Raw genomic sequence first — 26,426 nt, 5'->3', positions numbered from 1 at the left:
ATTACGGACACTGCAGTTCTGAGACAAAAACAGAAACTGCTGGAAAATCTCTGCAGGTCAGCAACATTTAAAAAACAATTTTGGAATTATTGGTGTAATGTACAGTCAAGAAGATTACCTCAGAGTACAATGGAACCTTGTTTTGATGGGCTGAGAATTGGCAGATGGAGTTTAATTTAGATAAATGAGAGGTGCTGCATTTTGGAAAGACAAATCAGGGCAGGACTTATACACTTAATGGTAAGGTCCTGGGGAGTGTTGCCCTTCTATAGAAAGAGGTGTTAAATCTTTTCTGAATCTTTTCAAGTTTATCAGGATGTTGCCAGGGTTGGAGGGTTTGAGTTAAGGACTGAATAGACTGGGGCTATTTTCCCTGGAGCATCAGAAACGGAGGGGTGACCTTAGAGAGGCTTATAAAATCACGAGGGGCATGGATAGGATAAATAGATAACGTCTTTTCCCTGGAGTGGGCGGCACGGTGGCACAGTGGTTAGCACTGCTGCCTCACAGCACCAGAGACCCGGGTTCAATTCCCGCCTCAGGCGACTGACTGTGTGCAGTTTGCACGTTCTCCCCGTGTCTGCGTGGGTTTCCTCCGGGTGCTCCGGTTTCCTCCCACAGTCCAAAGATGTGCAGGTCAGGTGAATTGGCCATGCTAAATTGCCCGTAGTGTTAGGTAAGGGGTAGATGTAGATGTAGGGGTATGGGTGGGTTACGCTTCGGCAGGGCGGTGTGGTTTTGTTGGGCTGAAGGGCCTGTTTCCACACTGTAAGTAATCTAATCTAAAACTAGAGGGCAAAGATTTAGGGTGAGAGGGAAAGATTTAATAAAGATCTGAGGGGTAGCTTTTTCACACAAAGGGTGCTGTATGTGTGGAACGAGCTGCCAGAGGAAGTGGAGGAGGCAGGTACAACTACAGCATTGAAAGGGCATCTGGATGGGTTATAAATAGAGGGATTAGAGGGATATGGGCCAAGTGCTGGCTATTGGATTTCGGTCAGATAGGGATGCCTGGTCAGCATAGACTAGTTGAACCTAAGGGTCTGTTATATGACTCTAGGTACGTGAATAGAAAAGGTTTAGAGGGATATGGGCCAAACACAGGCAAATGGGATTTGTTTAGTTTGGGAAACTTGGTCAGCATGGACAAGTTGCCCCAAAGAGTCTGTTCAATACTGTATGATTATGACTATTTGAGATAAGGACACTTGTTCGTTGTTATTTATTAATAACTTAGATACAGAGCATATTTCCAAAGTTTGCAGATGAAACAAAATTCAATTGCAGTGAGCAGAGATAGATAACAGATCTCTGGATTCACAGGTGGAAAAGGGTAAATCCATTGTCAATGGATTTTAAAGCAGAGAAGTGTGAAGTGACAATTTTTAAGAACCAGGAGAGGCAAGTTCAACCAAATGGTACAAATTGAAAGTGAATTAGGACCAGAGGCATTTAGGATGTACAAACAAACATTGAAGGTACCCCCACAAGTTAAGATGAGCACTAAAGGAAGGTGGGATCTTGACATTATATACATACAGAGCACAAAAGCAACAAAGTCAGACTAAACCTTTGTAAATGAGTGGTTAGATGTCAGCATGATTTGGAGATGCCAGTGTTGGACTGGGATGTACAAAGTTAAAAATCATACAACACCATGTTATAGTCCAACAAGTTTAATTGGAAGCACTAGCTATCGGAGCGCCGCTCCTTCATCAGGTGGTTGTGGAGTATAAATAGCAAAAGTTTACAGTGGGATGTAACTGAAAAATACCTTGATTGTTTGTTGAGTCTCATCTGTTGGAATGACCATGATGGTTTCACTTCTTCCATATGTAAATCACAAAACTTTCTTTAAAAAGTTACATTCTCAGGTTAACTAGCAATTGGTGTCAGCTCAAATAATACGTTAAGATGTTGAAGGTGTTAGCCCTGTGTGTTCCGTCTGTGCCATAACGTTTAGACTGATTCTAATCTAAAAAGTGACTTAACAGAGTCTTACATGGATTCATGCAGTTTTTGAGCAAAAATACAATGTACCTCTGCAAGTACAAATTCACCCCACAAATTTTGTGTGTGTGTGTCTGTCTGCCTGGGGTGAGGGGTTGTGAGTGTATTTTTCAATGTATAATTTCAGTTACATCACACTAAATTTTTGCTATAAATTCTGTGTCTTACAACTGCGTACTCTACAACCACCTGATGAAGGAGCAGCGCTCCAAAAGCTAGTGCTTCCAATTAAACCTGTTGGACTATAACCTGGTGTTGTGTGATTTTTAACATAGATGTCAGCAGTGATCACTTCAGGGCTTCCGCATTTCTGTCAATACCACAGAGCAAAGGGATTTACTAGAACAACACCAGGGATGAGGGATTACAGTTAGGCAGAGAGACTAGAAAAGCTAGAGCAGGGCCTTACAGAGATTTTATAGTTTTTAAGTAGTAATCTTGGATCCAGACATCACCTTTCACAATAGCAGCTCATCCCAAATAGTTTAGAAGTAAACATAGTTCCTGTTACATCACAGGAGAAAGTGAGGACTACAGATGCTGGAGTATGTGTTAAAAAGTGTGGTGCTGGAAAATCTCAGCAGGTCAGGCAGCATCCGAGGAGCAGGAGAGTCGACATTTCTAGCAATATGGAGGGGAAAGGGGCTGAGAGAAAAATAGGGGGTGTGGAGGTGGGATGTAATTGTGATCGGTTAGTAGGGATGGTAGAGTGGACAGGTGGGAAGGAAGATGGCAGGTAAGACAGGTCAAGAGGGTGGTGCTGGGTTGGAGGGTTGGATCTGGGATGAGGTGGGGGGAGGGGAGATTTGGAAACTGATGAAGTCAATATTGATGCTGTGTAGTTGTAGGGTCCCAAGGCAAAAAACGAGGCATTCCTGTTATCAGTTGGCTTTGATTTGGAGGTGGAGAAGGCCCAGGATTTGCATGTCCTTGTGGGAAATGAGAGGGGAGTTGAAGTAGTTGGCCAGAGGCAATGGGGTTGTTTGGTGCATGCAGAGATGTTCCTGAACCACTTCACGAGTTGGCATCCTGTCTCCCTGATGTAGAGAAGAGCAAACAACCCCACTATCCTGAGGCCAACCACTTCAACTCCCCATCATACCCCTCCAACGACCTGCCTCCTCCACCGTCAAATCAAAGTCACCTGCCATCTGCAGGAAGAATGCCTCATCTGCCACCTTGGAACCCTACAACCACACGGCAAAAACACTGACTTCACCGGTTTCCAAACCGTGCTTCCCTTCACCTCATCCCAGATCCAACCCGGCCCCACCCTCTTGGCTTGTCCTGTTATGAAGTCAAAAAGGCATATGTCCACTTTTAGATAGAAAGTATTTGCTGAATTTTTAAATTAAATTTAAAAGACAGCCACGTCTGCCGAACAGAACAGCCAAAAGACAGGCTGATACAGGTAACAACTGGCTGTTTAATGGATATCTGAGTTTTGGTTGCTGTTTTGACAATTCAAATTTAACCAATTACTTTAAATTTTGCTCAGGATACTAAAACCCAATTGAGTTTGAATTTACTGTATTGACAATATTGGACCAACGAGAAAGTATGATGTCGGGGGATCTAAAACCATGGCATTTTGAAAATTTGGTCAGAGCAACTGCCATAGAGCCAGAGAGCTAACTGCCCCTAACGTCTTGCTCTCAAAGAAATAGGGCGGCACTAGAAAGAGCAGCAAAAAGGAGAAAGATGAAGCAGGGAGAAGACAGCAGAGTGGGGACGAAGAGGAAGGCAAGCTGAAGGGAGAGAAGACCATCTATATAGACTTTGAGAAATTAAGTTAACAATGTTTAATAATTGGGTCGGGTACATTTTGGCGCGGCCCTTTTGGCGCTGATCATTTGGCCCTGCTGTTTTGGCTCTAAACTGCTTTGGCACCAATTCAGAATTTTAAAAGTCTTGTTTGGTTAAAAAAAGAGAGGATGACTAATGACCTGATGTAATTTTCTCAACTAGCAAGAGTTGATAGTCAAAGCTGTAATGACCCGCTGTAGAGTCAAATCTCGTTTTGTAATCATTTTCTCATTGAACAATTGTTAATAGTAATCCACTGCCTTGATGATACTTAAGCCCTTCTGTCTTCATGTTGGAAAGCTGTAATACAATTTTCTTTCTATTTTCTTGTAGAGCCCATACCAGGAATGTCTGAAAACATTCTAAGCAAGAGAGACAAACCAAAATTTTCACATGATGGGTTATCTATGTGTATTGGCACCAAAACAGCTCCGTGCCAAAGTAATGAGCTCCAAAACCATCTAGAGCCAAAACGACGGGGCCAAATGATCGAAGCCAAAAGGGCGGCACCAAATAGTCCCATTCCATTAATAATTGTGTTATTGCAGCAGCATTTTTTTTGAGTTGAGGACAGATAGTAATTAGTTAAGAAAAAGGGCTTGGATTTGTTTAGTGTTCACTATTCGAGTTAGGAAAATAAATTGTTATTTTTCTTTAAATAGTCTTTAAATAACTGAAGTTAGGAGTTCTCTTTCATTCACTCACTTAACAGATTACGAGGAGAGGCAGGCTTTTCTGGGTGTTTGGTTTTAATTGCCAGAAGGGCTCAACCTCTGCGTCGTAAAGCTATCTGTCAGTCTTCCTTCCCACCTATCCATTCCACCATCCCCAATCACAATTACCTCCCACCTGCATCCACCTATCACCATCCCACCTATCTTCCCCTCCAGCCCCACCCCCTACTCATTTCTCAGCCCCTTCCCCCTCCATGCTCCCAAAACATCAACCCTCCTGCTCCTTGATTGCTACCTGACCTGCTGTGGTTTTCCAGCACCACAAGTTTTGACTCTGTTGCAATATAGGAAACAGCACCAAATTTTTGGACACGGTAAGCTTCCACAAACACCAACGTGGCCAGCTTTCAATGATGTGGATAAAGGAATACCTAAATTTCAGCAAGGACACTGGGGTAAAGTCTACTGCTTTGCTTCAAACCACACCCATGATTTTATTCAACCATCTGAGAAATCAATAGGACCCAGGTTTAGTATCTCCCTCAGTGGAAAGTTAGGCTTAAGTTTCTCGAGTGGGATTTGAGAACACAAACTTCGAACTCGTGTGACACCAAATGAACCACAATTGAATTATGGGAAGCTCCACACGTCAACTGGCATGTCAATGGAATGACTTTCAACTTTCACAAGCAGCTGTCAATGTCCATGCAGCAGCTTAAGAAGTTACCAGAACGTTTTGTTATGAGGAGTAAAGTCATTATCGTAGAAAACGGACAGCACAAAAGTAGACCATTCAACTATCATGCCTATTCCAGCTGATGAAGAGTTGCCCAGCTTAATCCTGCCTTAGGTCTGTAACCATAGCCTTTCAAGCAGACACCCAATGTTTTTTCCCCCAAACATTGTAAAAGGTTCTGCCTCTGCCAGCCTTTCAGGGAGAATGTTCCAGGTGCCTTTCACCCTCTAGTCATAGAGTCAGATGTACAGCATAGAAACAGAGCCTTTGGTCCAACCTGACTAGATACCCCAATCCAATCTAGTCCCACCTGCTAGCACCTGGCCCATATCCCTCCATGCTCTTCCTATTCATATACCCATCCAAATGCCTCTTAATTGTTGCAAGTGTACCAGCCTCCACCACAACCTCTGGCAGCTCGTTCCATACCCGTACCACCCTCTGCATGAAAAAGTTGCCCTGTAGGTCTCTTTTATATCTTTCCCCTCTCACCCTTAACCTATGCCCTCTAGTTCTGGACTCCCCAACCCCAGGGAAAAGACCTTGTCTATTTATCCTATCCATGCCCCTCATGATTTTATGAACCTCTAAGGTCACCCCTCAATCTCTGATGCTCCAGGGAAAACAGCCCCAGCCTATTCAGCCTCTCCCTATAGCTCAAACCCTCAAACCCTGGCAACATCCTTGCAAATCTTTTCTGAACCCTTTCAAGTTTCACAACCAGAATTCCACACAATATTCCAAAAGTAGCCTAACCAATGTCCTGTACAGCCGCAACATGACCTCCCAACTCCTGTACTCAATACTCTGACCAATAAAGGAAAGCATACCAAACGCCTTCTTCACTATCCTATCTACCTGTGACTCCACTTTCAAGGAGCTGTGAACGTGCACTCTTTGGTCTCTTTGCTCAGCAACATTCCTTAGGACCATTGTGTGTATAACTTCTGCTAAGATTTACTTTCTCAAATTGCAGCACCTCGCATTTATCTGAAGTAAACTCCATCTGCCACTTCTCAGCCCACTGGCCCATCTGATCAAGATCCCATTGTAATCAGAGGGAACTTTCTTCACTGGCCACTACACCTCCAATTTTGGTGTCATCTGTAAACTTTTAACTGTACCTCTTACGCTCACATCCAAATCTTTTATATGAAATGATGAGAAGTAGAGGACCCAGCACAGATTCTTGTGGCACTCCACTGGTCACAGGCCTCCAGTCTGAAAAACTACCCTCCACCACCACCCTCTGTCTTCTACCTTTGAGCCAGTTCTGTATCCAAATGGCTAGCTTTTCCTGTATTCCATGAGATCTAACACTGCTAACCAGTGCCCGTGGAGACCCTTGTCGAACGCCTTACTGAAGTTCATACAGATCACGTCTACCACTCTGCCCTCACCAATCTTTGTTACTTCTTCAAAAAACTCAATCAAGATTGACAGACATGATTTCCCCAGCACAAAGCCATGTTGACTATCCTTAATCAGTCCTTGCCTTACCAAATACATGTACATCTTGTCCCTCAGGATTCCCTCCAACAGCTTGCCCACCATCGACATCAGGCTCACTGGGCTATAGTTCCCTGGCTTCTCCTTACCATCCTTCTTAAACAGTGGCACCACGTTAGCCATCTCCAGTCTTCTGGAACCTCACCTGTGACAATCGATGATACAAATATCTCAGCAAGGGACCCAGCAATCACTTTCCTAGCTTCCCACAGAGTTCTAGAGTACACCTGATCAGGTCCTGAGAATTTATCCACTTTAATGCATTTCAAGACATCCAGCACTTCCTTCTCTGTAATACGGACATTTTTCAAGATGTCACCATCTATTTCTCTACATTCAATATCTTCCATGGCCTTTTCCACAGTAAACACCAATGCAAAATACTCATTTAGTACGTCTGCCATCTCCTGTGGCTCCACACAAAGGCCGCCTTGCTGATCTTTGAGGGGCCTTATTCACTCCCTAACTACCCTTTTGTCCTTAATGTATTTGGATTCTCCTAGCTCTATTTGCCAAAGCTATCTCTTGTCCCTGTTTTGCCCTCCTGATTTCCCCTCTTAAGTATTCCAGCATTCCCTATGCCTGTCAGCCATTCCTCTCATCCTAACAGGAATATACTGTCTCTGGACTCTCGTTATCTCATTTCTGAAGGCTTCCCATTTTCCAGCCGTCCCTTTATCTGCAAAGATCTGCCCCCAATCAGCTTTTGAAAGTTCTTGCCTAATACAGTCAAAATTAGCCTTCCTCCAATTTAGAACTTCAACTTTTAAATCTGGTTTATCCTTTTCCATCACCTATTTTAAAACTAAGAATTATGGTCGCTGGCCCCAAAGTGCTCCCCCCACTGACACCTCAGTCACATGCCCTGCCTTATTTTCAAAGAGTAGGTCAGGCGTTTTACCTTCTCTATTAGATATGTCCACATACTGAATCAGAAAACTTTCTTGTACATGCTTAACAAATTCCTCTCCATCTAAACCCTTAACATTATGGCAGTCCCAGTCAATGTTTGGAAAGTTAAAAACCCCTACCTTAACCACCTTATTATTCTGACATAACTGGGATCTCCTTACAAATCTATTTCTCAATTTCCCTCTGACTATTAGGGGGTCTATAATACAATCCCAATAATGTGACCATCACTTTCTGATTTCTCAGTTCCACCCAAATAACTTCCCTGGATGCATTCCCTGGAATACCCTCCCTTGGCACAGCTGTAATGCTCTCCCTTATCAAAAACGCCACTCCCCCTCCTCTCTTGCCTCCCTTTCTATCCTTCCTGTAGCATTTGTATCCTGGAACATTAAGCTGCCAGTCCTGTCCATCCCTGAGCCACATTTCTGTAATTGCTATGATAACCCAGTCCCATGTTCCTAACCATGCCCTGAGTTCATCTGCCTGCTCTGTTAGGCTTCTTGCACTGAAATAAATGCAGTTTAATTTCAGTCTTATCTTGTTCTCTACCTTGTCCCTGCCTACCCTGACTGTTTGATTCACTTCTTTTCTCAACTGTACCAGTCTCAGATTGATCTCTTTCCTCACTGTCTCCCTGAATCCTGATGAAGGGCTTTTACCCAAAACGTCGATTTTCCTGCTCCTTGGATCCTGTCTGACCTGCTGTACTTTTCCAGCACCACTCTAACCTAGACTCTGATCTCCAGCATCTGCAGTCCTCACCTTTGCCTACAATGACCTCCTGCTGACCCCTCTCCCCCATGAGAACATTCTGCACCCTCTGAGACATCCTTAATCCTCACACCAGGGAGGTGACACAACATTCTGATTTTTCGCTGCTGGCCACAGAAACATCTGTCTGTGCCTAGGCAGTCCCCTAAAACAATCGATCTCTTGGAATCTGACATACCTTCAATACCAGAAACTTGGCTGTTCATGCTACTTGGCTAGAGTCCATCACCTCTATATTTTCCAAAACAGCATACTTGTTTGAAATGGAGATAGCCACAGAAGACTCTTGCACTACCTGCCTACCTCTTACCTTTCCTGGAGTTAACCCATCTATGTGACTGTATCTGAGACTTTCCCCCCTTCTTATAACTGCCATCCATCATACCCCCTTGCTCTTGTAAATTCCTCATTGCCTCCAACTGTCGCTCCAACTGATCCATTCAATCTGACAGGATTTGCAACCAACGGCATTTATTGCAGATATAATCCTCAATAACACGTAAACCCGCCCTGAACTCCCACATCCGACAAGAGGAGCACATCACTCTACCAAGGGCCATTTTTGCTTCTTCCAATCTGCAGACCCAGAAAATAGCTGTCTTACTCTTCTACAAAACATTGCTCCAGGCTAATTTAATATTTGTAGCTTATATTTTTAAATTTAATCAAGAGACATAGTTCAATAAAACATATAATCAAGAAATAACCCAACCTACTCACTACTGCAGACTTACTGCAAGGCCACACTTAAAACTATTTAAGTATCTGTTTCTGTGCTGTGACCCCTCCCAAACAGGTTCCTCCAAGATCAGTTATGAATTTCACTGTTGGTTCATTTTCCCAGATGTACGCCAATGTCCAGTGATACATGAGTTCAAACAGCAAAGGCAGTAACTGCGCAGTTTCACTGCTGTGTCAGTTAAAACTTTCCAATATTGACAAGATTCTCAAAGTTAGAAGTCAGAAGTGACTTCACCTGACAAAGCAGCAGCACTCCATAAGCTTGTGATTTCAAATAAACCTGTTAAACTATAACTTGGTGTTTAGAGACTTCCAGCTTTGTCCACCCCAAGCTAACACCAGCACCTCCGTATCTGAATATTCTCCTCTGCATCTTCTCCAATGCAATCACATCCTTCCTATAGAAAAGTGACCAAATGTGCACAATTTGAGCGCTCTGGTTTAACAAATCTAGCATAAAGTCACAGTCTTACCAGTTATCATACCACAGATGACAGCAACAGTTTGACAAGGAACATCCTTCACAGTAACCTCAGGTGGCACAAGAATCTTATTCACTTGTGGAATTTTATTCACTGGCTAACATTTATGTCCATCCCTTGTTGCCCTTAAGAACCTGGTGATTGAACCCACAGTTGGCATCACATTCAGTTGACCTCCCAGCTATAGAATCCCTCTCCCAGGCCCACTGTCAAGGAAAGGCTGCGAGCATTTGTAAAGATCCATCCCACTATCTTTTCTACAACCTCTATTAGATTAGATTTCCTACAGTGTGGAAACAGGCGCTTCGGCCCAACAAGTCCACACCAACCCTCTGAAGAGTAAGCCACCCAAACCCCTTTTCCCTCTGACTAATGCACCTAACACCATGGGCAATTTAACATGGCCAATTCACCTGACCTGCACATCTTTGGACAGAGAGGAAACTAGAGCACCCAGAGGGGAAGAATGTGCAAACTCCACACAGACAGTCGCCTGAGGTTGGAATTGAACCTGGGACCCTGGTGCTGTGAGGCAGCAGTGCTAACCACTGAGCAAATGTGCTGTACCGGGAGAAGGTACAGAAGCCTGAACACGCACCGACCGGTTTTGAAACATGCTCTCTCCTACTGTTGTTGGAATTCTGAATGGACTCAAACTCTTAACATTTGCCTGTACTTGTGTTTTTGTTTTTGCGGAGAAAGTGAGGACTGCAGATGCTGGAGATCAGAGCTGAAAATGTGTTGCTGGAAAAGCGCAGGTCAGGCAGCATCAAAGGAGCAGGAGAATCGATGCTTCGGGCATAAGCCCTTTTTGTTTTTGCCACTGTTTACCTTTTGTTTACCATCTATGCAACTTAACTCTGGGATCTGTCTGTATTGCTCACAAGACAAAGCTTTTCGCTATGCCTTAGGTACACATGACAATAAATTCAATTTAATTCAACTGAGTTAGATGACCCCCTCAGTCTAACATAATTTTACATAAACACCTTGACAATCTAGTTTCAGTTTATGAAGACAACCTTCCTGTACATTAGCTTACCCATATTCCAAGGTCGCCCTGTTCTTCCACACAATTAAGTGTACTCTGTCTGCAGGGATTTGTTGCAGAGAACCTGTCTGCTCTGAGGGGAGGGGTGAGTGAGCAGGGAGCACAGATCCCACAGCACAGCCACAGGTTCATGTTATATACTGTCACAGTGCGGGAGGTTCACAGGACTGCGGCCTCAGCACAAAGGAGGTGACTGACTGCTGGAGAGTTCAACCTGAGGGTCCCCACACCTCAGGGGAGAGGAAGAGGGGGGTCAGGAGAGGGGGGGGGGGGGGTCAGGAGGGGGGGGGGGGGTCAGGAGAGGGGGGGGGGGGTCAGGAGAGGGGGGGGGGGGTCAGGAGAGGGGGGGGGGGTCAGGAGAGGGGGGGGGGGTCAGGAGAGGGGGGGGGGGGTCAGGAGAGGGGGGGGGGGTCAGGAGAGGGGGGGGGGGGTCAGGAGAGGGGGGGGGGGGGTCAGGAGAGGGGGGGGGGGTCAGGAGAGGGGGGGGGGGGTCAGGAGAGGGGGGGGGGGTCAGGAGAGGGGGGGGGGGTCAGGAGAGGGGGGGGGGGTCAGGAGAGGGGGGGGGGGTCAGGAGAGGGGGGGGGGGTCAGGAGAGGGGGGGGGGGTCAGGAGAGGGGGGGGGGGGTCAGGAGAGGGGGGGGGGGTCAGGAGAGGGGGGGGGGGTCAGGAGAGGGGGGGGGGGTCAGGAGAGGGGGGGGGTCAGGAGAGGGGGGGGGGGGGTCAGGAGAGGGGGGGGGGGTCAGGAGAGGGGGGGGGTCAGGAGAGGGGGGGGGTCAGGAGAGGGGGGGGGGTCAGGAGAGGGGGGGGGGTCAGGAGAGGGGGGGGGGTCAGGAGAGGGGGGGGGTCAGGAGAGGGGGGGGGTCAGGAGAGGGGGGGGGGTCAGGAGAGGGGGGGGGGTCAGGAGAGGGGGGGGGGGTCAGGAGAGGGGGGGGGGGTCAGGAGAGGGGGGGGGGGTCAGGAGAGGGGGGGGGGGTCAGGAGAGGGGGGGGGGGTCAGGAGAGGGGGGGGGGGTCAGGAGAGGGGGGGGGGGTCAGGAGAGGGGGGGGGGGTCAGGAGAGGGGGGGGGGGTCAGGAGAGGGGGGGGGGGTCAGGAGAGGGGGGGGGGGTCAGGAGAGGGGGGGGGGGTCAGGAGAGGGGGGGGGGGTCAGGAGAGGGGGGGGGGGGTCAGGAGAGGGGGGGGGGGTCAGGAGAGGGGGGGGGGGTCAGGAGAGGGGGGGGGGGTCAGGAGAGGGGGGGGGGGGTCAGGAGAGGGGGGGGGGTCAGGAGAGGGGGGGGGGGGTCAGGAGAGGGGGGGGGGTCAGGAGAGGGGGGGGGGGTCAGGAGAGGGGGGGGGGGGTCAGGAGAGGGGGGGGGGTCAGGAGAGGGGGGGGTCTGCATGGTGACCTCAGCCAGTGCAGGGGTTAAACCCAAACCGCCGACAGTGTGGCCAGGCCACCCCTCGGGGGCCACACCCACTAACCCCCCCCCTCCCCTCTCCCCTCTCCCCTCTCCTTGGGGTGTACCTCCGTTACCTCTGGTTACCGGGCTCCCCCGGTCTGTTGATCGCCATCTCTCCGCCGGACTGAGGGACAGAAACATCGAGAAACCGATCGGCCCCGCCCCCTTTTACAGGGACACGCCCCTCCCCCTCCTCCCCGCCCCGCCTCTTAAAGGGACACTCACCCTGCCAGCGCACTGATCAACACATCCCCAGGCTCCACTCCATCACATCAACAGGGTCAATGACTACTAACAAAGGCCTCAAACACTACAGACCTTGGATGAGGATTGTCCGACTGTGAAAATTCAATTTGCCTCAAGATAAAATGATATAAAAGGCTTCAGGTGGTCAGCACATTTATTTTTTAACCGTGGGTCATGGAGCAGACTTGTGGGGTTTCAATCAGATCAGCCCTGATCTTATTAAATAGTAGAGCAGGGTCGAGGGGCTGAATAGCCTACTCCTATTCCCTGTTCATTTGTTAGCACCCTCTTCTGGAGATCCTGAGCTGCAAGAAATTCAGAACACACTGGAGACAGCACACCTGTCTGCTCTCTTCTGTTTATTTATTTTGGGTGTTGCCAGCAGGGCTGATATTTATTGCATGCAACTAGTCCTAAGAAGTTTGGGCATCTCAGTGGCACAGTACTTGGCACTGCTACCTGACAGTCCCAGGGGCCCAGGTTTGATACCACCCTCTGGACTGAAGGGTCTGTTTCCATTCTGTACGTCTCTAAATTTCTATGACTTTATGTGCAGATTAGGTGGGTTGGCCATGTTACATTGCCAATAGTGTCCACAGAAGTGCAGGCTTAGCAGGTTAGGCAAGGGAAATGGAGGGCTACAGGGATAGGGTGGATCCAGGTGGGATGGACTTGGAAGGGTAGGGATGAACTTGATGGCCTGCTTCCACAGGGATTCTGTGGTTCTAAGTTACTGTGGTACTTGGTTTCAAATTGTTTCTTCGACAAATTCAGAGTCACCATTTAAGTTTGTCCATTGGAATCACACATCCATTAAAGTCATGAGGAGTAGTGGGCTGACTTCCCAAGTTAGTTTTTCTTCTAACAACAGTCAATTTCAGAAGGAGTGCCAACCAGTTTTCAATTCCTTATTGTAGTGATTGTAACAAGGTCAGCTAGATGGACCTAATATAGAATATGAGTTCCCTGATTGATTGGATGAGATTAACAGTCCCAGAGAGCCCTAGCTAACAGGGAAAAAAAAACAGGAGTGTTTGATTTAATCCCTGCCCTCTCCTTCACTGGGTTGCCGAGCGGCAGAGGGGAGGAAGGTGTTATCCTCGCTCCTCCCTCCCAGACTGTTTTTCCGGGGGCCTTGGCCCTGGGGAATGACCTTTTCCTGGGGGAATGACTTTTTCCCCGAGGAGCCAGGCATCCTTGTGTCGGGAGAGGAGCGGGGCCCCGAGCCTCCTCCGCCGCCCGACGACCAGAACTCGGGGCGTTCCGGGATGGGGTGCGCCGACCGGAACTCGGGGCGTTCCGGGATGGGGTGCGCCGAGGAAGATACCGCCGGTGACCCTGGGGGTGGGGTCGCCAGGGGTTCGAGGCCGGTTGGCGGTGCCGGACCAGCCCCCATCCTCTTGGTGGGGGAGGGGTCGGTGACCTCCCAGAGGAGGGTTCGGGATCAGTGGCAGACACCGGGGACGATGTGGACTCTGTCTGCAGTGAGATTTTCGAGTCCCACGTGCTCCCCACTGATCTCCCCCTCATCCCCCTCGAGGAACTCCGGGAATTTGTCGAGGAAACTCGGGGTCGCCGCAATAGAGCCCAACTGGCGCTCGACCGCTGGACCTCTTTTGAAAGAATCTACTGGTCGGCCCACGCTGCTCGCCAGGCGCCTGGGCTCAATGCGAATGAGTGAAAGCGAGTCAGGAACTTCCTGGGGGCACTCCTGGTGAGGGCGAGGGACTTCTGTGCCCCTCCCCCGTCCTCCCAGTAAATGTACATATTGGTTTTTAACTGTACTGGTGGTGGTTGCACAACGCTTCTGACATGGAGACAACTATAGCCAGCCTCAACATCAACGGCAGGAGGGAGTCACGGTGCAGATTCCAGACCCTCTCGGTCCTTTGGGACGGGAGGTATGCGGTGTGCTTCCTGCAAGAAACCCACACTACCCCGGGAGACGAAGCCACCTGGCTCCTGGAATGGCGAGGGGGGGGGGGTCTACATGAGTCACCTCACCCGCAGATCTGGCAGGGTGGCTATTCTGTTGGCCCCGCATTTTCAGCCAGAGATCTTGGGGGTCAGGGAGCCTGTGCCAGGCCGTTTGCTTCACCTGACGGTTCGGCTGGGGGGCGCGGTGCTTCAGTTGGTGAACGTCTACGCTCCCCTGGCCGGGCCGAGGCAAGCGAGCTTCTTTGAAGAAGTGTCCGCTCATCTCGCTTCTATCGATGAGAACCAGTGCGTCGTCCTCGGGGGAGATTTTAACTGCGTCCTCGAGGGCAGGGTCCACGGCGGTGCCCGCACTGGCTGGGCGTCGGGGAAGAGGTTGGGGGACTTGGTCAAGTCCTTCGACCTGGTGGACGTCTGGCGGAATCTCCATTCCGACTCCATCATCTTCACCTTCATGAGGCCTGGGGTCGGAGCGTCCAGAATCAACCGCCTGTACGTTTCGCGGGCGTACGCCTCCTGTTTTCCAAAGGCCTCCACACGGCAGGTGTCTTGCACGGACCATCACCTGGTGTGGGCGGAACTCCTTCCGTTCGGCGCCAGGCTCGGCTCCACGTACTGGCACTTTAACAACCTGCTGCTGGAGGACGAGCGGTTCCGGGACTCGTTTCGTCGTTTCTGGGCCAGCTGGAGAAGGAAGCGGGGAAGCTTCCCCTCCCTGAGGCTATGGTGGGACGTGGGCAAGGCTAATGTCCGCGTCTTCTGTCAGGGGTATGTGAGGGGGTCAGCAAAAAAGTGGAAATCCAGGATCGGGGAGTTGGAGAGGGAGATGCTCGACCTGGAGTCACGCCTCGGTCAGCCCGGCGCGGACCCGGCCCTGCGCGGGGTGTACGAAGAGAAGAAGGCCGCGCTCCAGGAGCTGCAGCTCGTCGGGGCTCGGGGCGCGTACGTGAGGTCGCGGATCCAGCTCCTGCAGGACCTGGACCGTGGCTCCCCCTTCTTCTACTCGCTGGAAAAAAGGCGTGGCACCCGTCAGCAGCTCCTTGTGCTGCTGGCCGACGACGGGTCCTTCGTCTCAGATCTGGAGGGCGTCAGGGCCCACGTCCGAAACTATTACACGGCTCTGTTCTCTCCGGATCCGTCCAGCGAGAATGCTCGCAGAGTTCTGTGGGAGGACCTGCCGCAGCTCAGCCCGGAGGATGCCGGAAGGCTCGATGCTCCCGTCACTTTAGAGGAGCTGACCGGTGCCCTCGACCGGCTCTCGAGGGGCAAAACCCCGGGGCTGGACGGGCTGACTGTGGAGTTCTTCAGGGCGTTCTGGGACGTCCTGGCGAGCGACTACGCACAGCTCCTGGGGGAGTGTCTAAATGCCAGACAGCTGCCCCTTTCTTGGCGCAGGGCAGTCATCGTTCCTTAAAAGAACTGGCGTCTGGTCTCCGTCCTCAGCACGGACTACAAAATCTTCACCAGGGTGTTGTCTTCTCGCCTGGCTTCCGTGCTGGCCCACATGATTCATCCGGACCAGTCCTACACGGTCCCGGGCCGGAGGATACACGACAACGTCCACCTGGTCCGGGACCTGATCCATTTCTGTCGACTGGCTGGTCTGCCGAGCGCCTTCCTGTCTCTCGACCAGGAGAAGGCGTTCGACAGGGTCGATCACGAGTACCTGCTCGGGACTCTGCGGGCATTCGGGTTCGGGACGCGGTTCGTCGCCCAGATCCGACTTTTCTATGCCGCCACAGAGTGTCTAGTTAAAGTTAGCGGGTCCCTGACGGCGCCCCTTCGCTTCGGGAGAGGAGTGCGTCAAGGCTGCCCCCTGTCCGGCCAGCTGTATTCCCTGTGCGTGGAGCCTTTCCTGCGCCTCTTGCGGAGGAGGTTTTCGGGGCTGGTTCTGCGCGGCGCAGGCACGGGGGTGGTCCTCTCGGCCTACGCCGATGACGTGCTCCTCACTTTCACCGACCCGGCTGACCTGGGGAGGATGCGCGAGTGCCAGGCCGTGTACGCGGCAGCTTCTTCCGCCAGGATCAACTGGGCCAAATGTTCCGGACTACTGGTCGGTCCGTGGCGGGTGGACTCTCTGCTGGAGGAGTTACGGGGGTTCAGCTGGAGTACCACCCATCTCTCCCTGGGGTCTACCTCAGCCCCGCTGAGGAATCCTGGCCGGCCAACTGGCAGGAGCTGGAGGCCAAAGTCTCGGCTAGCCTAGGCCGCTGGACGGGACTGCTCCGAGTGCTATCTTACAGGAGTCAAATGCTGGTCATAAACCAGCTGGTGGCCGCCATGTTGTGGTACCGGCTGGTCACTTTGGTCCCTCCCCCCTGGCTTTGTCGCTGACATCCAGAGAACATTGGTCGACTTCTTCTGGGACAAAAAGTCGCCGCGCAGGTTCTGAGTCTCCCTATTGAGGAGGGCGGTCAGTCGCTGGTGTGCGTCCGCACCCAGGTCGCGACGTTCCGCCTTCAGACCTTGCGGCGATACCTTTACGTCGAGCCTCCTCCGAGGTGGTGCGCCCTGGCGACGTATTTTTTCCGCCAGGTGCATAACCTCAACTACGACACGCAGCTCCTGTTCGTCGACCGTGACGGTTTGGAGGTCGCCCTCAAGATGCTACCTGTCTTTTACCAGGACCTGATCACTGTCTGGAACATGGTCGAATCTCGTCCCGCCTACCCTCCGGCTGGAGTAGCGGCTGTCGTCAGGGAGCCGCTGCTCAGGAATCCGCACCTCCGTACTCGCGGGTTCGAGTGGCTGTCGGAGGGGAGGGCCGTGGCGGCGAGGGCGACCAGGGTCGGGAACGTGCTGGGTGCCGGGGGCCTGGGCTGGACGCTGCCGCAGGACATAGCTAGCAGGGCAGCGGTAGACATCCGGTACGTGGCCACCGCCATCCGACGCCTTAAAACGGCGGTGCTCGGACCTGACGTAGTGCACCAGTTGGAGGACGCTCAGGTGTGTGGTGGGATCCTGTCCGCGCTCACCCCAGCCCGGACGGAATTTCACATTGGCCCCAAGGTCCCGTACTTCCCGCGGGAGCCTGTGCCCCACAACCTGAGCTGCCTCCGGAATTTTAATTTTGTTCCTTTTCAGGGACATAAAAAGGAAGGCCCTGTATCGACTGCTGCTGCACACCGTCCACCTCTTCTCCCTCATCCACCGTCCGGACACGCCTTGGCGTGCCCATTTGCCACCGGGCGGTGGGGATCCCCAGTGGAGGGCTCTCAATGCGGGAGTCCTCCCCCTTTCTCTCGGGGATCTGGGGTGGAGGGTGCTGCACGCAGCAGTCCCCTGCAACCGCAGGTTGCGGTGGTTCACGGACTCCCAGCCCAACTGCTTGTTCTGTGGCACTGTGGAGTCCGTGGACCATGTATATATTGGGTGTGGGTGTTTGCACTCTTTTTAACCTTCTTAAAAACCTTCTCCTCTGCTTTTGGCTGTACTTCAGTCCCACACTCCTGATCTTCGGGCACCCGGTACGGAGGAGGGAGGGCAGGTCCGAAGACTTCCTCGTGGGTCTGCTCCTGGGCCTGGCCAAACTGGCCATCAACAGGTCCAGGCAGCGGGCCGTGGAGGGGGGTCGTTAGGGCCGACTGCCTGCCCCTCTTCCGCGGTTAGGTTAGAGCCCGGGTGTCCTTGGAGAAGGAGCACGCGGTGTCCACCAACACCCTGGAGTTGTTCAGGGAGAGGTGGGCGCCGCAGGGAGTGGAGTGCATTATTTCTCCCTCCAACTCTATTTTGATTTAGTCCCTACCCTTCACTGTTTTGACCACACAGCATTGCCCTTTGGTGTGAAGGGCAGTGCTTGTCACTGGCCACTCGGGTGTTTTCCTATCTTCCTGGTGGTGGAAATTGAATAATGATTCGTGCACTTTGTCTCTCACTGTGTCTCACACCTGCACACACACACACCATGGGTGCTGGGGAAAATATAAGCACTACCGCAGTTAGGCGGGAGTGTGGGGGGGAGAAAAGAGGAAGAAAAAAAAAGAGCAAGAATGTGTGAAGGGCTGTGCTTGTCACACTCGGGTGTTTTCCCCCTTTTGAGAGTTGGATCAGTGTGCGTGTACGTGCAAGGACTCTCCTCCTTAAAGGGGACTGTCTCTGGACTAGCTGCCCCATAGAGAGAGAGGAAGGAAGAAGCAGAGGAGGCAGAAGGAGGTGAGAGCTTTTGAGTCTGGGGCCTACTTTTGGAGCTGCAGCCTGGGCCTCACCCAGGTCAAGGCAGTGTTGCTGCTGACCTGGGGCCCACTCCCACTGCTGGTCTCAGAGACCCTGCCTGGACCTGCCTCAGCTGTTGCTACTTGGGGCCTGTCTCACTGCTGCTGCCTAGGACTTGCCTTGGGGCCCCTCCCAGGACCTCCACCACTGCTGCTGTTATTAGAGGCCCACCTCCACTGCTGCTGCCTGGGACTCAATTTTGGGGCTGCCTGGGACTTGCCTTGGGGACCCTCCCCAACAGGTCTACCCCCACCGTTGCGAACAAGAGCCTGCCTAGGACTTGCCTGAGGCCTACCTCCACTGCTGCCTGGGACTTGCCTTGTCCCCTCTCCAGGACCTCCGCCACCGCTGCCTTGGACTCAATTTTGGGGCTGCCTGGGACTCGCCTTGGGCACCTCCCCGGGACCTCCGCCACTGCTGCTGCCAGAGGCCCACCTCCACCATTGCTGCCTGGGGCCTACCAATATCCAGCAGCAGAGTATGACGAGTCCGAAGGTCGCGGGGCCCAGCCGCACCTATGCTGGAGTAGCCGCTGCCTTAAGCTCGGCTGTCCCAACCCCAGCCGCAAACCAAACCCCCTTCAGGCACCTAACTAAATGCCTGGGGGTCAAGGCCTATCCCCACCCCAACATGTCCATCAAGGCCTGCAGCAAGGCCATGGCTAGTCTGGTCGGCCCACTGGCCAACGTCGCTGCAGCCCGGATGTATGGGAAGGCTGTCTTTTTCCTGAAGACCGAGCAGGTGGTCCACCTGACCGTGGAGAGGGGGCTCACTGTGGGCGGGACACATTTGACCGTCGACCCTCTGGAGGTTATGGCCCAGAGGGTTGTGATCTCCAATGTCCCGCCCTTCACTGACAGCGAGCTCCTTCTCCCCCACCTCACACCCTGGGGGAGATCTGGTCAGGTGTCCAACCGCTCCTGCTCGGTCTTAAGGACCCCGTCCTCCCACACGTACACTCCTTCCGACAGGTGTTCATTTGTCTGGCCTGGGAGGAGATCACCAAGTACTCTTTCACCCTCCTCCACGAGGGCGCAGCCTACCGTGCCTTCTGGACAGCGTGCGGTGCCACCTGTGCTGTGAGGTGGGGCAGATTAGAAAAAACTGCCCCAGCCAGAAGGCTGCCCAGCCCACGCCAACAGCTGATGGTGGCACCGCCGTACCCACTCTCCCTCCCCCGAAGTCAACACCACAAGCCCCGGCACCGGGGGCTAAGCCGGAGGCTTCCAATGCTTCAGCCTCTGGCAGGGAGGGGGGTGAGCATCCAGCTGGACGGAAAGTGCCCAGGAAGGCCCAACGCGTCAGGCCCGCCCATGGGGAGACCACCCTATCCCCTTCCCCTACACCTAGCCCATGACCTGCCCCGCCCCAGCATGACAATGCCCCCGCGGCCGTGCCAGCGTCACCCCGGCGCAGGAACCCTGACCCCCAACACTGTACCTGATCCTAGCCCCACTGACCCCACACCCGACCCCCACCCCAATACAGAAACCCCTTGAGCCCGAGCCCGAGCCCGAGCCCGGCCACACCCTGGCACTAACCTGGGGGGATCCACCGCTGCCTCACTCCTGCAGCAACTGTGTCTCTGGGCCCCGGAGAGGGAACTGGGCCCCTACCCCGCACACCATCAACTGATAAACCAGGGGTGGGGCAGGAAGTGACATGGCTGATCTGCCCCACTCTGGTCACACCCCCTGTCTTCCCCAATAGTGTTCCGGGAAAGGCTGGGGGGGGGGAACCTCGGGGCCCCATGACCACCAAGGCGGACGGGGAGGGTAAGGCCCATACATCTCCCCCTGTCTTGCTGGGGTAGAGGCATTGGCCCTTGGGGGGGGAGACATCCTAGCAGTGCGCTGGCAGCGCTGCCCCCCTCCAGGCGACGAGCCAATGGTGTTTCCTGCATGTCCTGCACTGTGGCCTGACCTGCCTGAACCCCACCCCCCCCCCCCCCCCCCCCCCACCCCAGGGCTACAGTGGGACCTTCTGCTGCCATAACTCCTGCGGCCCCTGGGGAGGACTTAAATAACCACACGGGCTGTGGTGCGGGCGACAACGGGGAACCCTTTGCTGGGTTGTTGAGCGGCGGAGGGGAGGAAAGTGTTATCCTCGCTCCTCCCTCCCAGACTGTTTTTCTGGGGGCCTTGGCCCTGGTGGAGGACGTTTCTCCCTGAGGAGCCGGGCGTCCTAGTTTCGGGAGAGGAGTGGGGCCCTGAGCCTCTGCCGCCTGATGACCAGAATGTGGGGTGTTCTGGGAAGGGGTGCGCCGAGAAAGGTACCGCTGGTGACCCTGGGGGTGGGGTTGCAGGGGGTTTGAGGCCAGTTGGCGGTGCTGGAGTAGCCCCCATTCTCTCAGTGGGGGAGGGGCTGGTGACAGAGGGTGACCTCCCGGAGGAGCGTTCGGGGTCGGTGGCGGACACCGGGGACGACGCGGAATCTGTCTGCAGCAACCTTTTCAAGTCCCAGGTGCCCTCCACCAATCTCCCCCTCATCCTCCTCGCGGAACTCCGGGAGTTTGCCGAGGAAACTCTGAGTTGCCGGAATAGAGCCCAACTGGCGCTTGACCGCTGGAGCTCCTTCGAAAGAATCTACTGGTCGGCCCACGCTGCTCGCCAGGCGCCTGGGCTCAACGTGAACGAGCGAAAGTGAGTCAGGAACTTCCTGGGGGCACTCAGGGTGAGGGACTCCTGTGCCCCTCCCTCGTCCTCCCAGTAATTGGTTTTTTAACTGTACTGGTGGTGGTTGCACAACGCTTCTGACATGGAGACAACTATAGCCAGCCTCAACATCAACGGCAGCAGGGAGTCACAGCGCAGATTCCAGACCCTCTCGGTCCTTCGGGACGGGAGGTATGCGGTGTGCTTCCTGCTAGAAACCCACACTACCCCGGGAGATGAAGCCACCTGGCTCCTGGAGTGGCGAGGGGGGGTCTACATGAGTCACCTCACCCGCAGATCTGGCGGGGTGGCTATCTTGTTGGCCCCACATTTTCAGCCAGAGATCTTGGGGGTCAGGGAGCCCATGCCAGGCCATTTGCTTCACCTGATGGTTCGGCTGGGGGGGCGCGGTGCTTCAGTTGGTGAATGTCTATGCTCCCCTGGCCGGGCCGAGGCAAGCGAGCTTCTTTGAAGAAGTGTCCGCTCATCTCGCCTCCATCGATGAGAGCCCGTGCGTAGTCCTCTAGGACAGGGACCACGGCAGTGCCCGCATTGGCTGGGCGTCGGGGAAGAGGTTGGGGGACTTGGTCAAGTCCTTCGACCTGGTGGACGTCTGGCGGAATCTCCATCCCGACTCCATCGCCTTCACGTTCGTGAGGCCTGGGGTCGGAGCATCCAGAATCGACCGCCTGTACGTTTCGCGGGCGTACGCCTCCTGTTTTCCGAAGGCCTCCACGCGGCAGATGTCGTGCACGGACCATCACCTGGTGTGGGCAGAACTCCTTCCGTTCGGCGCCAGGCTCGGCTCCGCGTAATGGCACTTTAACAACCTGCTGCTGGAGGACGAGCGGTTCTGGGACTCGTTTCGTCGTTTCTGGGGCGGCTGGAGAAGGAAGCGGGAAGCTTCCCCTCCCTGAGGCTATGGTGGGACGTGGGCAAGGCTCACGTCCGCGTCTTCTGTCAGAAGTACGCGAGGGGGTGGATGGAGAGGCGGAAATCCAGGACCCGGGAATTGGAGAAGGAGATGCTCGACCTGGAGTCACGCCTCGGTCAGCCCGACGCGGACCCGGCCCTGCACGGGGCGTACGAAGAGAAGAAGGCCGCGCTCCGGGACCTGCAGCTCGTCTGGACTAGGGGCGCGTACGTGAGGTCGCGGATCCAGCTCCTCCAGGACCTGGACCGTGGCTCCCCCTTCTTCTACTCGCTGGAAAAAAGGCGTGGCACCCGTCAGCAGCTCCTTGTGCTGCTGGCCGACGACGGGTCCCTCGTCTCGGACCCGGAGGGCATCAGGGCCCACGTCCGAAACTATTACACGGCTCTGTTCTCTCTGGATCCGTCCAGCGAGGATGTTCACAGAGTTCTGTGGGAGGACCTGCTGCAGCTCAGCCCAGAGGATCCCGGAAGGCTGAACGCTCCTGTCACCTTTAGAGGAGCTGACCAGCGCCCTCGAGGGGTAAAACCCCGGGGCTGGACAGGCTGACTGTGGAGTTCTTCAGGGCGTTCTGGGACGTCCTGGCGAGCGACTACGCACAGGTCCTGGGGGAGTGTCTAAATGCCAGACAGCTGCCCCTTTCTTGGCGCAGGGCAGTCATCGTCCTGCTGCCAAAGAAGGGGGACCTTCGTTCTTTGAAGAACTGGCGTCCGGTCTACCACCTCCTTGTGAGGAGTGGTTGAGAGCCAGAAGGTGCTTTGGAGCAGGTAGAGATTCAGAAGGCTTGCTGGCTGCCCTGCGCGGCGGTGTCCCAGTGTGGGGGACGGGCTGTCCTAGAGTTGGCTGGAAGGTGTGTCAGGGCAGTCCATGGAGTGAACGATGTGTCGGGATGGGCGAGAGCTAGATGGCACAAAGGGGCACACCAAGAGCCAGAAGGCAGGTAAGCCATTCTCAGCGCTGTCACTCTGGGCAGGTACTGGGCTGGGCTGTCCTAGAGGTGGCTGGAAGGTATGAGAGGGTGGCTAAGGAAGCCAGAAGGTGGGTAGGCCGTCCTGATCGCAGTTGTCCTTGGCGGGGGGGGGGGATAACAGGCTGTCCTCGAGGTGGCCTGAAGCTGTGTCAGGGTGGACAGTGAGCTGGAAGGGACACTGGGTGGACCAACAACCAGAGGGGCAATGAGGCAAGCTGCCTTTGAGTGGCCGGGTGGTTTGCTGGGTTGCCAGGGGTGTCGCTGATATATGCACCATTTTATTGGTTGGTTTATTGGACTGTCTGTACATGATTTATGTTTACTGTTTCCTCCTTGATTGATGTAAGGTGGGATTCGAGATTCGTCCTCCTTTCTTTTTTCTTCCCCTTCTCCCCCCCCCCCGCCTAAATGAATTGGTTGTATGGTGAGGTTTACAGGTTCCCCTGTAAATTGCTGTTTTCTTGTATACAGGTGTTTAATGTTAACTATTTGTAATTTGTACTTTTCAAAAAAATATACATTATTTAAAAAAATAGATTTTTAAATTTTACAACAAATACAAAACAATACAATTCAAAACAGTACAAAAAAGACCCTACCCACCCTCATGTACAAATCTATAAATATATAGAAATATACAGAACAAAACAAAGGCAAACTAACTATTAAACTAAATAAATAATAACCAGCAACAAACTCATAAATAGTAATAATTCAACTCAGCCAAACAAGACATTCACTCATACTTTCATAGTTCCTCCTCCCCGGATACTGAACTCGTAAAACGCAATTGTTACAGCCATATAAAAGCCTTTGTTAGTGTGGCAGATAAATCTGTGTCCAGGTATTCCAAAAAGGGCTGCCAAGTCTTGTAAAAATTCTCTGTTTTGTGGTGTATGATATTTGTGAGAAAATCCAGGGGAATATGCTCCATAACAATCTTCCGCCAACCAACAGGCCTGGGGGGGAGTTTTCTGATACCTAACCTAGCAAGATATTCTTTCTTGTGCAGAAAGTGAGGATGTTGAAAAGTGTTTTCTTAAGCGCATCTACAGAGAACACACTGGGCAGGACAAGAAGAGGAGAGATCAGGTCCTTCTCCACCCTTACACCCAAAATCCCCTCCATTGCACCCACCACATCGCTCAAGTATGTTTGAAGCCTACCACAGGACCAGATACAATGGTAAGAGTGCCGGTACAGACCTTGCACTTTGGGACGTGTTGAAGATACCCCTGGGTTAAATTTTGACAAACAATCTGGAGCCAAGTAGACCCTGTGGAGAATCTTCACCTGTAAGGCATGGGTCCTATTGCAAATTGATATGTTTCTTGCATTTCCCAAATATCTTCTCATGCCTCATACCTAGCTCCCTCTCCTACACCCTGCAGAGTCAATCGAACTCCTCTGAGAGGGCACCCCGAAATTGATGACATAAAGTACTGAAAGACAGTGTTCTCTTAGTACTGAGCATCCTCCTCTCTATTTCATTCCTGATGAAGGGCTTTTGCCCGAAATGTCAATTTTATTGCTCCTTGGATGCTGCCTGAACTGCTGTGCTCTTCCAGCACCACTAATCCAGAATCTGGTTTCCAGCATCTGCAGTCATTGTTTTTACCAATCCTCCTATCTATGTTGGATTTGTAGGGATCAGTCAAAAGAGTAGTCTTGTTTTTAAATAAAATCCCTAACTTGAAAATAACAAAAGGGTCCCTGTTAGATAACTTGTATTTCCATGCTAACTGATCAAAGGACATCATTGTGTCTCCCTCAAAAAAATCGCCCATGCAAGACACCCCCTAGCTGCCCAATGTTTGAATCCCAAATCTATCATCCCTGGTTGAAAACCCAGCATACTCACTAAAGGTATAAAAGAGGATGTTTTGCCTTCCCTCTGGTGAATTTCCCTCCATGTTTTAACAGTATTGATAACTATTGGGTTATGACAATATTCCCTAACTGTCCTCATTTTGTCCAAAAAGAGCAAGCTAGTAAGGGTGCACCCTGCCTGGGAGGCTTCGATATTTAACCATCTTGAAAGAGGCCCAATCACTCACGTGAGATAAAAGCGAGCTTAGTTGGTAGCTTTTAATGTCCGGTCGGTCCACACCCCCCAGTCTGTGAGACAGTTGCAGTTTAGCTAATTTAATGAGTTTCTGATGCCAAATAAAGGAGCTGAACCAGCTGTTCAGTCTCCTGAATATTTGCTTATTGAAAATCAGGGAAGCATCCATATAGAATACAGCAAACGGGGGAGAATATTCATCTTAATAAGTGCTATCTGACCCAACCACGAGACCAGGAGTGCCAGAACTGGAGTAATGAATATGCCCAAATATACAAAACCCCCTCTATGACCACTTAAATGTGAATCAGTATTCACCCTCAAGACCTTTCGTAAGACCACCCATAGGCATAGCCTTGGATTTAGCAAAATTAATCTTGTACCCTGAAAAGGCGCCAAACGTGTGAATGCATTGTATCAGGTGAGGCAGTGAAACTGCTGGATTTGATTTTTTTTAAAATTAGGACATCGTTCCCTCATACAACAAAATCTTATGTAATTTTGATCCCATTTCTGGAGCTGAAAATGTGTCGCTGGAAAAGTACAGCAGGTCAGGCAGCACGAAAGGAGAAGGAGAATCGACGATTCGGGCATAAGCCCTTCTTGTGGAGCTGATATATTGGGGTTCCTATGAATGGCCTCTGCCAATGGTTCAATCACCAATGTAAAAAACAGTGGTGAAAGGGGACGGGCCTGCCAGCTGCCCCTAAAAATGTTAAAATTATTTGATTGTACCCCATTGGTAATAACCGCAGCGAGAGGTCCACCTTTACCCATTTTATAAAGATTTTGCCCAAACCAAACTGCACCAGAGTATAGAAAAGGTACAGCCACTCAACTCGGTCAAATGCCTTCTCTATCTAAAGAAATCACCAATCCCTCTATTGACTGTTGTTGACATGCTTGAATTACATTAAGAAGCCTCCTTACATTATTGGAAGATCTGCGGCCTTTTATGAAACCTGTCTGATCCTCTTTAACAATAGTGGGTACCACAGTCTCCAGCCTTAATGCAAGAGTCTTAGAGAGGATTCTAAAGTCCACATTTAGGAGTGAAATGGGCCTGTATGAAGCACGGTCCTCCAGGACCTTCCTGTTTTTTAGAATAAGTGAAATATTGGCGTCTCTTAGAGATGGTGGGAGATAATTATGGCTGTATGAGTCATTAAACATATTAAGCATCAGGCCTGATAGTATATTTATAAATTCCTTTATAGAATTCACTGGGAAGTCCATCAGGACTGGATGCCTTTCCACTCTGAAGCTGCCTCACTGCTTCCT

General features: G+C 52.1%; 1 protein-coding gene across 8 annotated transcripts in view; it reads right to left on the bottom strand.

Moving 5' to 3' along the window:
* Positions 1 to 12,292, bottom strand: part of LOC140463790 (WW domain-binding protein 2-like) — a 48,608-nt gene extending 36,316 nt beyond the window's left edge. For all 8 annotated transcript variants that reach the window (XM_072558103.1, XM_072558105.1, XM_072558106.1 and 5 more), the window contains exon 1: positions 12,207 to 12,292. In XM_072558103.1, the coding sequence (XP_072414204.1) occupies positions 12,207 to 12,244 (38 nt within the window). In that variant the 5' untranslated portion in view covers positions 12,245 to 12,292. The remainder of the gene's footprint in view (positions 1 to 12,206) is intronic.
* Between the last annotated feature and the right edge of the window lie 14,134 nt (positions 12,293 to 26,426).

This window comes from Chiloscyllium punctatum, chromosome 39 (assembly GCF_047496795.1).
Source record: "Chiloscyllium punctatum isolate Juve2018m chromosome 39, sChiPun1.3, whole genome shotgun sequence".
NCBI lineage: Eukaryota > Metazoa > Chordata > Chondrichthyes > Orectolobiformes > Hemiscylliidae > Chiloscyllium > Chiloscyllium punctatum.
Note: the sequence above shows the minus strand (reverse complement) of the source record. Positions and strands in the feature narration are given on the sequence as shown.